At 50.7% G+C, this 16,929-nt stretch overlaps 2 protein-coding genes and 1 long non-coding RNA gene across 6 annotated transcripts in view; 2 read left to right on the plus strand and 1 right to left on the minus strand.

Moving 5' to 3' along the window:
- LHPP (phospholysine phosphohistidine inorganic pyrophosphate phosphatase) overlaps positions 1-2,991 on the plus strand; it is a 96,089-nt gene extending 93,098 nt beyond the window's left edge. The window contains exon 8 of one of the 2 annotated variants that reach the window (XR_012629744.1): positions 2,837-2,991. The gene's annotated coding sequence lies outside the window, so the exon portion shown is untranslated. Of the gene's footprint in view, positions 1-1,173; positions 1,398-2,836 lie in introns of those variants that run through there. The other variant, XR_012629743.1, reaches the window with a different exon arrangement.
- The window catches only part of FAM53B (family with sequence similarity 53 member B), a 54,364-nt gene continuing 39,676 nt past the window's right edge, over positions 2,242-16,929 (minus strand). For all 3 annotated transcript variants that reach the window (XM_074875515.1, XM_074875516.1, XM_074875517.1), the window contains one exon: positions 2,242-6,003. In XM_074875515.1, the coding sequence (XP_074731616.1) occupies positions 5,674-6,003 (330 nt within the window). In that variant the 3' untranslated portion in view covers positions 2,242-5,673. The remainder of the gene's footprint in view (positions 6,004-16,929) is intronic.
- LOC141946157 (uncharacterized) lies at positions 6,379-14,830 on the plus strand. The gene is made up of 4 exons (XR_012629741.1): positions 6,379-7,330; positions 7,774-8,043; positions 8,536-9,064; positions 10,588-14,830. It is a non-coding gene; the product is annotated as an uncharacterized LOC141946157 (long non-coding RNA).

The following is a 16,929-nucleotide window of genomic DNA, read 5'->3' on the forward strand; positions in this document are numbered from 1 at the left end:
AGGAGTGGCTGGAAAGCTGCCAGAGAGGGACCTGGGAGTGTTGATTGTTATCCAACTGAACATGAGCCAGCAGTGTGCCCAGGTGACCAAGAAGGCCAATGGTATCCTGGCTTGCATCACCAATAGTGTCACCAGCAGGGACAGGGAAGGGATCTTACCCCTGTGCTCAGCACTGGTGAGGCCGCGCCTCGATGACTGGGTTCAGTTTTGGGCCCCTCACTCCAAAAAGGTCATTGAATGACTCGAGCGTGTCCAGAGAAGGGCAACGGAGCTGGTGCAGGGTCTGGAGCACAGGTCTGATGGGGAGCGGCTGAGGGAACTGGGGGGGTTTAGTCTGGAGAAGAGGAGGCTGAGGGGAGACCTCATCGCCCTCTACAACTCCCTGAAAGGAGGGTGCAGAGAGGGGGGATGAGTCTCTTGAACCAAGGAACAAGCGCCAGGACAAGAGGGAATGGCCTCAAGCTGTGCCAGGGCAGGGTCAGACTGGCTCTTAGGAAGTATTTCTTTGCAGAAGGGGTTGTTGGGCGTTGGAATGGGCTGCCCAGGGCAGGGGGGGAGTCCCCATCCCTGGAGGGGTTGAAGAGTTGGGTTGACCCAGCACTGAGGAGCATCTGGTGGAGTTGGGAACGGTCAGTGTGAGGTTCATGGTTGGACTGGAGGATCTTCAAGGTCTTTTTCAACCTAGATCATTCTGTGAGTCTGTAAAAATGAGCTGCTCCCCGCCGCTGGGCATTGCAGGACGCCAGCAGATCCCCAGGGTTTTTTGTTTTGCAGCACAGCTCTTGCAGCATGCGTGGCAACACCAGGCCACACTGCAGGTGGGAGGGTCACTTCATCATGTCCTCTGCCCCAGGGGAAGCAGGGGGTGCCCACCTTCACCGACGCCTGCCAGCATTTGCAAGGGTCACCCTTTTTTAGGCAAAAGTCCCCTTTTAACCAGCGTGTCAGCGGCTCTGCACCCCCTTGAGTTTTAGGCAAGACTTTGTACTTTAGACTGGAGTGGAACAACGAGACCATTTGGGCTTTAACCACAGAAAGGTATGCAATTATATATATTTTTATATATATTATATATATTTTTCTGTATTCTATATATTTATATATACATATGGTCAGGCAGCGTGCTCTGGCCGCTGTCTGCATTCAGCTACTGCTTTCTCCATTTGCAAGCAGGAGGTAAATAATTCCAGCAGTCCCAACAGCTGAAGCCGACCCCCGGTCACTGAAGGACACCGAAGTGATGCTCCATCTTCCTGGAGCAGCCTGCGAGTGTTGGAAACTCGTGTTTTTCAGAGCTACCAGCTGGCCGCTGAGCTGCATGGCACCCCTTGGGGACAGTGGGGGAAAGCGGGCTAAGAATTCAATTATAATAAAATAAACCACATCTGGGAAAATGACCTTAGTGCAGTTTTTCAATCTGTTTTTGTATCTTTTTATCCTCTGTGTAGTGGTTCAGCCAAAGTGTACAGCGCTGTGTGCATCCCTGCACACGCGAAGGATGCTGTAAACCCCAGTCAAACGTTAGGGCTGTGATGGATCACTGAGCATTTCTTATTTATCCTATAATTCTTCCTTTCTGTTCTATTATACTAAGCCTGTTTATCTGCCTATTGAGTTTAGGCCGATAAACATCCTGCCATCTGTCATGAAACTTTTTAAACTGTTTGCTCACTCAAGGAAACACAGCCGTTTTCCCTTTTGCTTTACAAAGGCTGTAGGGAGATATTACCCTGTTTCCCCAAGAATTTATTTAAAACCCCCATGCGCCCTCACCTTAAACACAAAGCGTAAGGTGCTACTTGGCACTTAAATGTCGATTTGCATTTCGCTGTTACCTCTTTGGCTGCGTTACAGCTAAATAACAGCCAATGTCAGGCTGGGGGGGCCATGGGAGACCTCCCCCCACCGCAGCAGGATGCATCATGTCTGATGAACACCACAAAATGCCCATTTTTCCTTGTGCAACCCACAGCTGGGATGCCCTTTTTATTTCTGACGTGGACAACTCGATGGAGGAGCCCCACCTTTCCCAATCCACACCCATTTTTGGGACACCCCCCCTCCCAACACCCACGGAGATGCCAGGGAGGTGCAGCCAGACCCTCCCACCCCCAGGAGACGAGAGGGACACGGGGCTCCTGCACCCACCCCTAGTCCTGCCCCATCACACCCCAACCCTCGTCCCCGACCCCGCCGCAGCGCCCTGCCGCAGGGAAAGTACAGAGACTCCGACCGGGGGGGTTATTGAACCAGGAAGCTTTATTTACACAGTAAAAGTAACAAGCAATTTCCTGAGACTGAGCTGCTCTAGTGCAATCAAGTCATGGAGGGGGTATGAGCGGGCAGGCTCCTCGCCCGCACTGGGGGGGGCACTTCGGGCAGCCCCTCCCCGGGGACACGCACATCCCGCTGCGCTTGTGCAATTGCCAGCGAGACTTGGCTACTACAGGTCATAGCTTCAGAAAGCTTTTTTTTTTTTTTTGCCTTTTTTTTTTTTTTTTTTGGCCATCCTCTTCTTTTGATTTCTTGAACATCAAACCCATAAACGCTGTAAAGCACTGCTACAATCCTATAACATCCTACATAAGTCTGTTAGCCTGTTCAGCCAGGAGCTTTTAAACAATGCACTTGAAACACAACTTTATTGGCCAAATAGGCTATGCTATAACGTGGAAAAATTACAATCTATTTTACAAATACTTCTTTTTGTTGTTTGTTTTTTTTTTTTTATGTAATCTTTCATAGAACGGGCTCAAAGAGCTGCATCTGAAAACACACAGCAAACTCCCCGTGCGCGTGCTAAGACTTTTCCTATTAAAATCCTTTTTTTTTTCAGGATGGAAGAACCCTTATTGCTGCTGCCACAGCTTGCTGTCATCCTGAAACGGCTGCTGGCCAGACTGGGTCACGCCTTGGACAAGCCACCGAGTCTCTTCACAATAATGAGCCTGTTTCAGCTACCTAGCAAGGAATAACATCCCTTGTCTGCATATTACTTTAATATCACATTCTGGCAGCCGGCAGGAATTTGCCGGGGGGGGCGGGGGCGGGTTACCAAAGCGTCTAATAGGTGAAGTCCTTTACAAACCAAGAGCAGGACCCTGGGGGGATGCCCTGCTCTCCCGCTGCGCTCACTGCCAGCATAGGGTCTCCTGATGCCGGGGAGCAACGCCACTTCTGACTTTACAATCAACAGGATGTCCCCTGAATCTGAGGCACATACTATATTATATTTAATATTTTTTAATTACTTTATTTATATATATATTTATATATATATAAATCCACAAATGTTTTACCTCTACAGAGAGAAAAAAAAAAAAATTTAAAAAGTAAGGCTTTCTTAAACTGAGAATAAGTACATGAAATCATACAAACCCAACAACGAATTACCCAACAGAACACCACCGTGGCCTCAAAACCGTCGCTAACTGTAGTCTGTGCCTACGCTAACGTGCCCAGTATAAGGCCATGACTCATTGGAGAAGCGTCTTTAGTAAGGCAAACGGGTTGTGCTGTATGTAAACTGAATGCTACGGCTACGTTGAGTACAGCTGGGTAGTGGTCCACTGGTCACCTTCCTACCGGGGGGGGGGGTTAGCATGGCACCGGTAGCAGCCCTTGGAAAGAAAACAGAAGCCCTTAGGAATTACAGCGCCGGTGATGCACATGCGAGAGCCCGCCCGGAGCTCTGCGGCAGCAGCCGGGCGTGGATTTGGGTGAATTTGCCCTTTTTCGGTCAGTTGGGAACCGGCAGCTGAGGAGGTGCCCGCGGCCCGCGGGAGCTGTGTGCCCCGAGACTGGGGACATGTCAGTGGTGGGGGGTATCGAGCATCAGGAAGACTCAAAAGCCGAGAACGGTGGTTGTGCCACGGCGGGGCACAGACCTGGGGAAATGCTGGCACGGCTGGACCCTCCCAAAACGTCAGACCGGCAGTGCCTTCCACTACTGGAGGGCTAAAAATGAAGCCAGGATGTATTTTCTTTGAAACGATGCATCTAAGCGACACTCTAAAAAGAGCTGGAGGGTTCCCCGAAATGAAAAGACACCCCTGTTGTCCCCAAATATTTGGGGCTGGCCCTGCCTGCCAGCACCCGGCCTGGAGGGAGCAAACGTGGCCACTGCCATGAGCAAAACCTCTGCGGTGCCAGGACAGGGATAAAGCTATATAACAGCTGATGGGTTCCACTGTGATGGGAGATGCCACACGCATCCCGAACCACCGCAGAAAAAAAGTGCACTAACATAACCAGAAATGATGAATAAAAGCTGTACCAGTGGCTCTCAGCCCTTTCCGAGTTACGGACTCCTAAAGCTTTGCCAAGGGGGTGCTGAATCCCGTTAAAAATGTCATGTCTTCAATTGCTGTTGGTATCAATGACTTTTTTTTTTTCCCTTTCTCGCTTTTGCAGAGCTCAGGAAGTAAACCCTGAGCTTGAGGGAACCTGCTGGAAGCCACTCGTACAGCTTTCCTAGAGGTTTAAACCAACAAAACCAAAAAAAAGAGGGAGAAAAAAAAATATATGTGTCCTTCTAAACCTGTTAGCAAGTGGACAGCTTATTTTTACCAAAGAGAATTCATATTGTACAAACATAATGGTCACCACTTTATCTGTGCTTAAAAAAGGCACAGGAAGAGGAAAAGCTTTCAGTGCTGCTACCTGGATTATCGGCCTTTCGCCAGCTGAGTTTGTCAAGTAACCCCGTGGCGTGCCTTGGGCGCACAGCCCCTTCACAGTAAGACAGAGCCAAAAAAAAGAGGGTGGCAGCCGTGCCTCGGGTAGCAAAGAGGGCACAGCCGCTGGTAGATGGGTAAACAGCTCAAAACTGGGTGTTGGGAACCCAAGTGAGGGCGGCACCGAGCCTGATCGGGGCTTTTTCCTGATGGGTTTGAGAGAGGGGGACTGGGAAGAAAACAAATAGGGAAGAAAGGCATGTGAGCATCCTCGGGCAGTGCCAGCCAAGCACTGCTGCAGATGCTGCCCCGCACTGGAGCTATGCAGGGCCAGGGGTCCCTTTAATTCCTCATCAGGAAAAGGAAAATTTAAAAAAAAAAAAAAAAAAGTAAAAATCCAGCTCTTACCATTACTAAATTTAAGCAAAACACTTCACTTAAGATTTCCTTCTCACGGCACCGCCAGGGACGTGGGGAGCGAGGCGGGTGCCGGGGCCGCACGGGATGCAGCAAGAGAGGAGCCGCAGCCGCCCCTGCAGCCACCAGCCAGCGCTCGGTTTGCCAATGTCAATATTCTGGTTTTCCCCCCCTTTTTCCCATCCCTTTCTCCTTGTGCATCCCTTTCTGAACAAGCGCGGGTGGGACCTGGGGGAGCATGGCCAGCCCCATCAGCTCCAACCTTAAATTGGCAAAAGCTGTTTACTCAGTAAATGCAAGTTTTTGGCAATCCCTGTGCCTGGTTTCCCCACTCGGGCAGGCAGTTTCCTCCAACTAGCTGATCTCTGGCTACAGTAGTTACAAAGAATTTCAAGATTTACACACGCACACAAATTGCTCTAAATACCTGATGAAATTTTGGCAAAGCTGCTTCATCCCCTCCAGCTGGCAGGAGGAGAGCAGTGGCAGGACCCCCGTAAACCCGGCGCTGGCAGCGGGGAGCCCTCCACGGCTCTGCTGGCAGCCCCCCGACCGTGGGGCGAGAGGACCCGCTCCCTCCTCAGTTGTTTTCTATCTGCTCGATATCGATCTCGCCGTCCAGCTGGAAGAGGCCCTCGGCGCCCGTCCCGCCGCTCCGCCACGCCGCCCCGTCCTCCTCCTTCCCGCCACCTTCCTCCTCCTCCTCGCAGGAGAGGTCGTCTCTGCTGGCCCGGCGCTCGTCAGCCTGCGAGCGCGGCGGCTCCGGTACCGGGGTGCAGGCGGGGGTCCTGCCCGGCATCACCTCCGGGGAGCGGGGGGCCACGGTCCATGGCTGGGGGCCGGGGAGCCGCTGGGAGCCGTCCTCGGCCGCGGCACTAAGGCAGGTAAGGCTGTTGAAAGTCTGGCGGTTCTGCAAAGACAAGGGGAAAGAGGCAGCTGAGACAGCGACCAGAGGGAATCCTGAAGCTGTGCTGGGCTAGGAGTTACACCAGATGAGCCGAGAGTTCCCCCGACCCCCAAACCTGTGAGCCCCCTCCATCCCAGTAGAAAGCAAGGAGATCAGCAGAAACACTTGGCTCGCAGACGCCTGGTCCCCAGGAGCTGGGCAGCCCCAGCAAACCCCCACCTCCCCATCCGTGGCTGGTCCTACACCCCTCCTGCCCCTGCCACGGGCCATGGCATCAGAAACATCCCCGCCCTGGTCTGGATCGGTCCCATCACCACCTCCACCCCCACACATCTCCCTGTCGCGTGTGTAAGGCAGGACGGAGCTGTTCACCAAAAGTAAGTATTTCCAATGATTCCATTTATTAAACTAGCTAAGAGAAACTTCAGCCTCTTCTTTAAGTAGCTGGAGCTCGTTTACTGCTAAACCCTCCACTGTGATGACTCATGGCTGTCCTTCCTTATTAAAGATGGTGTGAGGTCAGTTCTCGTCTCCCTAATGAAGAGGCTCCATGGCTGGCTGCCTCGGTCAGAAACAATTTCATTTATGTACTGTCAGGTCTTCTAAACAGTTTCAAACAACGGCAAGGAGCTCACAGGCATTCAAAACCCTTCGCAGCAGAGCACACGCAACCTCTCAGAGATGCCGCCTGACCACAGCGTGCTTACCTGACAGGGCACGCCTTTTACCCAGGTTGTTTTTTAAAAGAGCAAACTAAATCCTAATTAGTGAATGCCAATGGAAATAACGTGGCCACCCTGCTGGCTGCAGGGCAGAGCCGGTGCTCTGAGCAGGAGAAGACCGTGGAGCATCTCAGCAGCTTGTACAAGTCTCTCACAAGAGCCAACGTGCAAAGCGAGCGTGCGACGGTGTGCTCGCTTCACAGACACCTGTCCCGGCCACGTCCCACCCCATGGGCCTCAATGTGAAGCTAATAAATACCCAGGGGTATTTATATATTTATATATATTTATACAAAGCCCCTCGTTAGAAGATGCTCACCTGATCTATGGCCCCCAAATCCTCAGAAACCACACCAATAAATGATGAGCACACGAGCATCAGCACTCCCCTCCTCCTTAGGTTTGCCTTTCCTGATGCGGGGTTTAGGTGCAGTGTGAAACCTGAAGCATATTTGCAGTGAAGCAGGGCTCAGGGTTAGGAGATTCCTTGTTTTTCAAGATCCCTATCCCAAGGGAGGCTTTTTTAAGTGTTATATTTTTGTCTGTAGGCTGAAGGACATGGGCACATGAAGAAAAACTACTCTAAAGGAGAAAAACTACACTCAGCGGTAAGTTATGGGTAGCTCATGTCTCGGTGGAAATATGGATCAGGTGGGATTCCTCAGAGGCTTCACCAGCGCCTGGCATCAGTCAGTATTTTCTTGAACAAGTGGTCTGGTGGGGTTAAATCTGCAAAGGCAGACACCAGCAGCTCTGTGAGAGTCCGGAGCAGCGAGAAGTTGGGAAGTCCAGATGAGGTGACCTCCAAGGAACAGTTTAGGTTTAGGCTCAAGACAGCAAGTGGGCGTGTGTAGGAGGGTGTACTGTGTTTCCAACAATAGATTCTGGAGCACTGCTAAAGATTTCTGAAAGCTGTAAAACCTCATCACCAGACCCCATTAATACAGGTTAGATAGACAAATGTCGTTAAACTAACATGGATGTTGGGTTGCCTGGGGCTAGCAGCAGGGTGTAGGAGAGCTCTTTGGGTCTCTTCTACTCGTTTATCCAGGGAAAGGCAAACCTGGTGCTGTTTCCATCACACCCTCTCTCCAAGAGCCTGGGTCAGACCAAAGCCAGAGTCACCAGGAGAGCGTCAGCACCCAACAGAGCTCACACGCCGTCAGTCACACGGAGTGACTGGGCTGCTGCCTGCGTCTGCTGCGGCACAAGTCAGGACCAAACACGCAGCCCAAAGATGCAGCCTTGCTCCAAACATCCCCGCTGACGTGGCCAGTGAATTTATGCCATTTGCTTGAGGTTTTTCATCTTTAAAATCCAGGTAAGCTGCGAGTAACTCCACCAAAATAACTTAGAACAGGCTGTAAATGAAGCAAAACTACCCCTTTACATACCCCTGGAGGATACAGGTCAAAGCCCCACCTACTTCACACTCCAATCATTTCTTAAGAAATCAGAGGTACCTGTGCTGAGTTTATACCCACTGACCACACATTGCTGAGAGGCTTTGGGCGCTGTGCTAAACGACACACCATGGAAAAACAAGTCGTCGCAGGAGATGATGCAGTGGCCTCTCTATCTGCAAGGAGAAGGTCCTGCTGCCCAAGGACAAGTTGGCCACTGCTCAAGCTGGCGGGGGCTACATTCCACATGGCCTTCTGTCTCTAACACCTTCCAAAAACCCACAAGCCCCAAGCCCATGTGAAAAAACAGGCATTTGTCCTTTAAAAATGCAGCTGCACCCATTCCCCACGTCATCCTTCTCGTATTTTTTAAATACAAGTTGTGCCTTTCCATGCGGTCTGTCTTCTAGGTGCTGAATGTATAACAGCTTCAAGCAGAGATCTGCATATTGTGGTTAATGGACAACTTCTAATTACCACCTCACTTGGAGAAGGCCTGAGGACACAGGAGAAATATTTTCTAAGTACTTAAAAAAATTTGCAAGCGTATTTCCAACAGTGATTTAGGCACTTGAAAGCCTACGTCTCCTGAAAGTCAACAGCCCTCTCAGAAGTGCAAATCCCTTCTACAAACAAAACTCTGGCACTTCTGAGAATGTTAATTTTCCTCCTTCTAATCGAGCTCATCTCCTGGCTCTGGTGCTTCCCTGGGCTTGGTACCCAGGCACGGGTGTGCCAGGCTGCTGTGGGTGGGCTGGAGCATCCCCTGAGGATGGAAGATGCTCTATGGTCTTCAGAGAAGGAGATGGGTGATGCCTGTAATGCTGAATGAAGGAGGATGAAACCTGAAGAGCAACTAAACAGGTCCACAACACACTCTTGCCATCCAAATGAAAAGCGTTGCCAGGCTTGGACACGTCTCGGAGAACAGCCATGAAGGTACTTGACTTTCAGGGAAATTTTGCATTTTATTGGACTTTGGCAAGATAATCAAGCCAACAGCCTCATTTTCCCTGCTCAAATCCACACATGCTGCAACCCAACATTTTCCACATACAGCCCTGAGTCATTCCAGGTAATATTTTTACCTTCCCTGCAAGAGGATGGAAAAACCCTTCCGAAGGTCCCGCAGCTTCCAGCGCTGCGGCAGGTGCTCGCGGAGGAAGGCCACGGGCAGATGCTGGGTGGAGGGATTGCCTCTGACATGGGTTTGCTGGTGCTCAGCTTGGAAAGCAAGTTTTCACAGGCACCAGCTGCTGCAAAATTCCACGTCTCACCTTCCCGGAGAGGGGGGGACCACAGCTGGGGTCCGTGTTACAAAGGTGTGGGGATGAACATTTTGGGGAAGGGTCCCCCAAGATGGTGATAACCGAGGCAGCATTGCCTGCGCTGGCTGCAGAGCAGAGGTGGATCAGCCACCGCCATCAATGCAGCATCTGTTCTCAACCCATCGGGAGTTTTTTACTCATTTTTTATTTATTGGGTGAATTTAGCACGTGCTGAAGTGCTGAGCTGGCAAAACCGGGCAGTCAAGTCCCCTATTGATATCGGCCAAAAAGCAGTTTTGGTGGCACAATGCGGTGCTTGTTCCCCATGGCCAGGCAGCCCTGGGCCCCCTCCGAGCCCCTCCACAACCTTGTCCTTCAGCACCAGGCCAAAACGGGTATCAGGCATCTCAAATGCTGTTGGTCTCAAGGAAACCGTGAGAATCCAGACACCCTCCCAGATCTGACACAGGTAGCTTTTGGGAGATGCTTCTGGCCATCCTGACTTCACCTGGCGAGCATCTATAATGTACCTTCCACCCAAAACAGCTTTACTCACAACCACAATAACCCACTTCTCACCATCTGAGGTGCTGGTTTTTCTTCCCTCAACTCTCCCCGAAGCTGCAGCAATCCAGTATGCTGGGCAATCCCTCAGAGGGAGGAAGAAAATGAGACATTGCTAAAGCAAGCACCTGAAAAATCATCCAAAAATACAAATAAGAAACCCCTGGCCTCTTGGAACGAGCTGCAGGGCTGCCAGCCAACCTCCAGAGCAAAGCCCTTCTTGTGTGGTGGTGACCAAGCTCAGGCTACGTGTCCTTTCCGCAGGGCTCTCATGATGCTCCACACCGTGCGGGGACCAAGGCTAAAATCTGGGAAGGCTGTGGGAGCTGACTCAACCCCCACATCCATCCTTTCCCCCAGGTTTTTCCTCCCCTTGAGCATGTGTCCCCGCAGGGGATGGGGGCTGGAGGCCGGCAGCCCCGACAGCAAGCAAGCTGGAGAAATCCCTCAGCAACGTTTCTCCGTCTAACTCTTCCCCTCGTAAAACACCCAGCTGTGAGCTTTTCCCTGAAACACATCCCTGCAAACACGGTGGATCTGCTAGAATAAATATTAGCAGGACTGTGATCCCTGCGGTGATCACGGCTTTTGCGCAAACACGTTTGTTGTTTTTTTTTTCCACCCTGCCAGGTGATTGCCGCAGTTTTCCTGGGGAAGGTGTAACACTACAAGCTGTCAGCACCACCGGCCCTACCTACCAAACTGTCATCACCTCCCGTTAACACACTGGGCTACAGTTGCTTCATAAAGCTGAAAATAACCCGGTTGCCAGAAGGAAAAGGGAGAAGCGGGCGGCGAGCAGTGCTGCTCTGTGCGGGGATGACGCACCTCTGCCAGCCCTCCCCATCCAGCAAAGCCACCTTCGCTGGGGGCTTCTCCACCCGGCTCGGGTTTAAATCACTCTCCGAGGCAAACGTGGGCTGTAAAATACCTTCAATCTGGGTCATTATCTGATGCTTTGGTCTTTTGCACTACGGCAAAGTCCAACGTGGCCTTTGTGTCATGCAAAGTGCTCATCCACAGAATCCCAGAATCATCTCAGTTGGAAAAGACCTTGAAGCTCCTCCAGTCCAACCATGAACCTCACACTGACCGTTCTCAACTCCACCAGATCCCTCAGCGCTGGGTCAACCCGACTCTTCAACCCCTCCAGGGATGGGGTCTCCACCACTGCTACCAAGGAGGATGGCCAGGTGCTTGAGGCTGGAAAATCGGTTTCTTTGGTTTTAAAGTTCTGCAGAACTTCACTATAGTGTGCTACTGGGGCCAGGCATGCACACACATCACTCGGGTTTAACACTCTCCACTGCTTTTAAGGCACCCACAGTCTTCTCCAACTCCATCCCCAGGCTGGAGTCCCCGAGGCTGGTTTCCTGGTGAGTGGGGAAGGGGAGGGAGATGGGGAGGGAGCTGCACCAGGCTCAGTCCCAAGGCTGGAATAACCAACCTCTCCTCTTTATAACCACGAGGAGCATCTCAGGAGCTTTGCCAGTGGACCCAGGCTGCAGCACAGGCGACAAGGCTGTGCACGTTACCGGCTTGGCGGATACCCCAGACAGGTCTCACCAGCACCTCGCTCGCTGCTGTTTGGCTTCCCCATAAAGCAGGAGACGTGGTCGTCTCACCCCGAGCAGCGCTGGCCACTGCCGCCGCACGCGGCTCAGCAGCACCTGCTTCCAAGATCAACATCGCCACTGGCGGGGGAGGCCGCGGGTCTTACACCGACCCTGTCCTCCCGCAGAAAGAGCCTCTGAGCAATGAATGAAGTGTCGGGAAAGAAGTGACTGAAATACCTGAGGAAGGAAAACACAGGAGGCAGTTATGGGGTGTATGAAACGCAAACAGAGCTCGTGGGCCTGGTGCGAAGCCGGAGCTGGGTTAGACGCAGTGCTGCCATGTCAGGGAGCTCAAACTCATCCGCTTTTTTTTTTTTTTTTCAAATTTTATCTATGGAGGCATTGAATAATTTGCAGGCACCCCTGCAGCCTTTGTCAGGCTGACGTGCCTGCAGCAGCATCCCCTGTACAGAGGGGACAGCTCCCCGTGCTGCTCCTGGCCCGTACCACGACGCTGCCCTTGTTTTCAGGGTCTGCCTTCCCAGCTCTTCCCTTCTCATCCACTAACAAAAAATAATATTTACAGAGCCCCAATCCTAATTTTGCAAAAACAGGCACCAGTGCTTACACGGTGCATTGAAAGTCTACAGCTGTGAACATTCTGTTTGGTGTGAATAACAGCTTTCACGAGGAGGCTCAGAAATATCTATTATCCTACCAAGTTGCTTCACACCACAGTATTAAACAAACAGACCAAAAAAAGCAAGAAGGAGGCTTTAAGTCATTAGTATTAATGCTGCCGTTGGAGCCTGTAGTTAATTTGGTTTTACACACAGTTTTGCTCTTGTCTTTGAAGCTCTGTAGCTGCCCCAATGACAGTGAGGATGTTTTATAAGTTTCCACAAATGCAAAAGAAGCGGCTGTTATATGACCCACTGATGGGAAACCCTCCGGTGCTACAGAGCCCCAGGGAGATGCTGGAGAGACAACTCTCAGAAATCACGGAGAAATACAGCAGCCACGGCTACACACGGAATCAGAGAGCAGTGATGCTCTCCGGGGCTCGACTGTCCCACCCGTGCACAGCATCTTCCAGCATTCTGCACGTGGGGACTCGGTCCCAGCTCAGCCTTCCAGCCCATTCCCCTTCCCAGTGATAACTGGAATAAATCCTCATCTCCTGCCAAGAGTACATATTTTTCCTAACAGACACTGAACCCTTTGCTATGAGCTGGAGAAATCCGTTTGCTCAGACAGGTCATTAGGCAACCTCACAAGTGATTACTGTGTACTTACTTATGTATTTCCAGGTTGCCCATCCCTCCTGTGCCCAGCCTTTCGCAGCCTCCCTGCCTTTTCCTCTGCATCCCAAGAGGCTGTGGCAGAGCATCCCTGGAGCACCACAGGGTGCTCTCGCCGACACGCTCGGCGCTGCTGAGAGCCTGGCAGAGACGGTGGCATTGGGGCCGGGCTGCTCTCTCTATGATGCTACTGCAACGCCATGGATTTAAGTGGAGTGGTTCTGGCACAAGCAATGGTGAGCCTGAACCTGGTTCGTCCCCAGAGCTGGCAAAACTTCAGGGTTTGGAGGGGCTGATCTCTGAGGAAATTCAGAGATGCTGGTATTTTGACCTGTCCCAGGTTAGGATGAAACATCACTAATATGGAAATTTTTATTTTTTTTAAACCACCTTTTCTGGAATCTCAACTCTATTCCATTTTCATATTATTTGCACAATTTTCAGTACAGAAATATTTCTATTCTACTATTGTGGTCTCACTTCATGCTCTAAATTATAAAGCAAGACTTTATAGAAATTAAAACCAAGCTTCAGAAAAAAAATCTCTCACTCAGTATCTTTAATACAATGCTTTCTGTGAAACTCTCTCGTCTCCCTGAATCAGCCCATCCCAGTGGAAGCCTGCTCCAGCTGAACACTTCCACCTGATTTCTCTGTGTATAATTCACGTAGCAGCACCAGTAGGTGCCCGGCTTTACACCCCACACCAATTCTGTCACCAGCGTGGGGACAGCGTCACCTCAGTGACACCACCTCCCTGGCAGTGACATAAAGCCTTTATTTGCACCAGCCCTTGGATTAAAATATGCTCGAAAGTGCCTGAGACAAATAGGTGACTCCCTGTCAGGATAACGTAAATGCAGCAGGACACTGCGTCCTCCATGACGGGGAGGTGCGAGCAGGACCGACCGCAGTGATGAAGAACTGGGATGGCTGCAGGTGGGCAGCATCTCATCGTTTCAGCAGCATCATTAAAGAAACTACCAGCAAGTAAAGGGATAAAATCATATTGTGGGTGACCATAAATCCAGAATTCATGGTATCGCAGCGCTAAGGTGTGTAAACCTGGGACGTCAAACGTGAGGCAGGAGGTGCAGAGGTGCACCTAATCCCAAATAGTTTCCTCTGCCAGCATCTCTCCTCCCACAACACACACAGAGCAGGCTTAGCGCACAGTGACTAATTTAAGGTGGTCGTGATAGCCTGCTTTTCCCCAGGCATCAAATTAATGTTAGGTTGGATTAAAAATGCGAGGGGAGTAAGTGATCTGGTGATCTGGATTCCTGTACCTGTAACTGCTCCCGGGGCACCTGCACCCACCGTCACACCCAGCACCGTGGCCTCCTACAAATTAAATGCAGACTTGAAGTGCACATCACTTTTCTGACACAGTCTCCCTTTCAGGCTAACCTTGAGCATCTTTCTCTTGAAAAGAAAACTGAACTGCCCTCCTGGTTTATTTATTCCTAAAATGTTTTGGGAGAGTTTTGCAAGGCAAGAGACTCCCAAGTAACTTGTGACCATCACTACTAAGATTTTGTGTTGAAAAAACATTTTCTACAAAACTACTGGCTGCCTGGGAGGTCACGGCCACATTTCCCTGTGCCCAAAGGAGCTGTTCCCACCCCTGCGCTGGGCTTATCTGCAGGTCCAAAATCTGCACCCTGCTCCATCCTTCGAATGCCTCTGAAATCCTCTGGCAGAAGATGTGATCGATGAAGCACCTTCAAGGGGAGGAAAACCCAACCACCATCTGCAAACCCTGCTGCCACTGCATCCACCTGAACCACGTCAGGGAGCAGCAAGCCTGGAAATCTCCTGGAATGCTGGGGTTTGAGTGGGTTTTTTTAAAAACAGCATGTACCACTGCTTTTGGCCACTGCTTTTGAGCACGTCGATTCATTCAGGAATGAATCTCTGTGCTTCATTGTTCTTTGGGTTCACGGAGCATATGAGCCTGGGGACCGGAGGGTTAAACAGCACGCGGTGAATCAGATGTGCATCTTCGTGATACAATTGGATTTTGTCTGTGTTTGGGACAGACACTGCCAGGCTTTGTTTGTGTTTCCAGCCCTGTCCTCCCGTGTGAGTGCGCACAAGGGTGCAACACCCGACCCCACATCCCCAGACCCCGCAGAGGGATGGAGCCGGGAGCAGGGAGGGGCAGGGCACGGTCCCTGGGTACCACGGGGACCTTCAGCACTCAGACCGCCCTCACACGGGCAAGGGCTGCTGCCGGAGGAGCCCGTCCACATGCACACGTCCCGGGCCATGCTGGAAAAGTGATTTCACAGCAGAAACGCCCAAGTCCCTGGGCACAGCCCGTTTCTGCTTCCACGGCTGAATTTATTTTCAGCCCATTGTGTTTGATGAGTCACAAATTTATAACCAGGGCAGATGGGACCATTTCGACTGTAAAATCAAAACAATGGATGTCATTGCATTACACGTTATTGCTATTAAAAGCTGTCGGTAACTAAAATAGAGCCTGTTACAATAAATCACCTCCTACAAACGTCCTCTGACTATACCAAAGTACCTTGCCTGAAATGGTCACTCCAGAGCTGCACCAACAAATCAGCCTTTTATAGGGAGACAGATCTTTTTCGCATGCTACTTCTGGCAGCAATATGACCCGGTACCTAAGAGCAAGGTTTCATTGCTGTGGGGAGCACCCAAATTACATCCCACCCTAGCCAGCACGGCCTCAGGAGCTTATGGGCAGGGGTGCATAAGCCTTTGCATTGCCTTCATTTTTCCATTTGGGAACCTGAGGCAGGGAAACTCTGCTTGAAGGACATTTGCAGAAAAGGCAGGAACGGAGATGACACACATGAGGTCCAGTCCAGTTCCATAACTTCAAAGAATCCATTCCTCTTAACATATTGCCCTTTATACATTAAAAATATATGCAATCAGACCTGGTAAAACTCTTAGACCAAAACTCTTGACTCTTAGATCAATCTATGATGCCCAACAAAAGCTTTCATTTTTAGTGCAGCAAAGGAAAAAACTGATGCAAAACATCTCTGCAAGCAACGGAAATATTTCAGGGGTGAAGTTCCTCGCACCATACGAGCATCCTCCCTGGCATCGCAGGCAGGAGGACGTCAGCAACCTGGGCTTGCACCAGAGAGCAACCTCAAGGAATACCACTTGGTCCACCCTGCCTTGGGGACACCAGCCGAGAGGAGGTTTGCTGTGCTTCAGCGAATACGGAGACTTGTTTGTCAAAGGAACAGGGAGGGGAAAAGAACCCATTAACAGTTCATGCCAGGAGCAAACATCATTATGAACCTAATTTTCAATATTGACTTGAATTTTTTTCAACTACTTGTGTCTTTAAATAAAAAAATACCAGCGCAATGAATAACGATGGCAGCATGTGTAATATTCTGACCAAAGTTAAAACCAGCCGGCCTCTAAGGTCCTCTGCGCCCTCCAAAACGAGACATTTTCTTTTGATCCTGAACCGAAGGCTTTTTCCCACCAAGCCACAAACTGACCTTTGCAGGCTCTCATTCATGTTTATTTAAAAAACACTGGGGCTTGTAAGCTGGAATCTGTCTCAGAAGTTACATCAATAGCAAACTATTTCCTGGGATACGTCTGGAATTTAAAACCTCCAGTTTTTTGACTGTCACTACCTTTTGGCAATATTTGCCGCTGGGTCAAGTGGGTGCTGACGCCGACCGAGATCGGTGCTGCCCCTCCTGCTTTTGCCAGCAAGCCTGAAAGCTGCCAAAATTTAAACAGAAAATCTTCTTACGTGAAAATGTAGAGAATTTTACCCCTTGAGGAAAGAGCTGGGTGGTCTGAGAGGAGAGGTCACTTCTCCCATCCTGCAGTTTGAAACTTCTCCCCACTCAGTATCAAGACCAGCCTGAAACATTTCCAAGCCGGTGGGCTGTTTACTTCAGCTCTGGGAGTGTGCAAGCTCCTTCATGCATGGATCCTGATGGAAACTGCCGTTATTCCTTAGTTTGGAACGGAAAAGAAGTCAGGAGACAGCTTGGCTACCAGCCATCAGGAGAGCCCCATTACACACCCCACTCCTCTGGATCTCCAGCCCAGGCTGAAGCTGATTTTAATCCTGAAAAACACAAGAACCACAC

The sequence above is a fragment of the Strix uralensis genome, chromosome 7, assembly GCF_047716275.1.
Source record: "Strix uralensis isolate ZFMK-TIS-50842 chromosome 7, bStrUra1, whole genome shotgun sequence".
Classification (NCBI taxonomy): Eukaryota; Metazoa; Chordata; class Aves; order Strigiformes; family Strigidae; genus Strix; species Strix uralensis.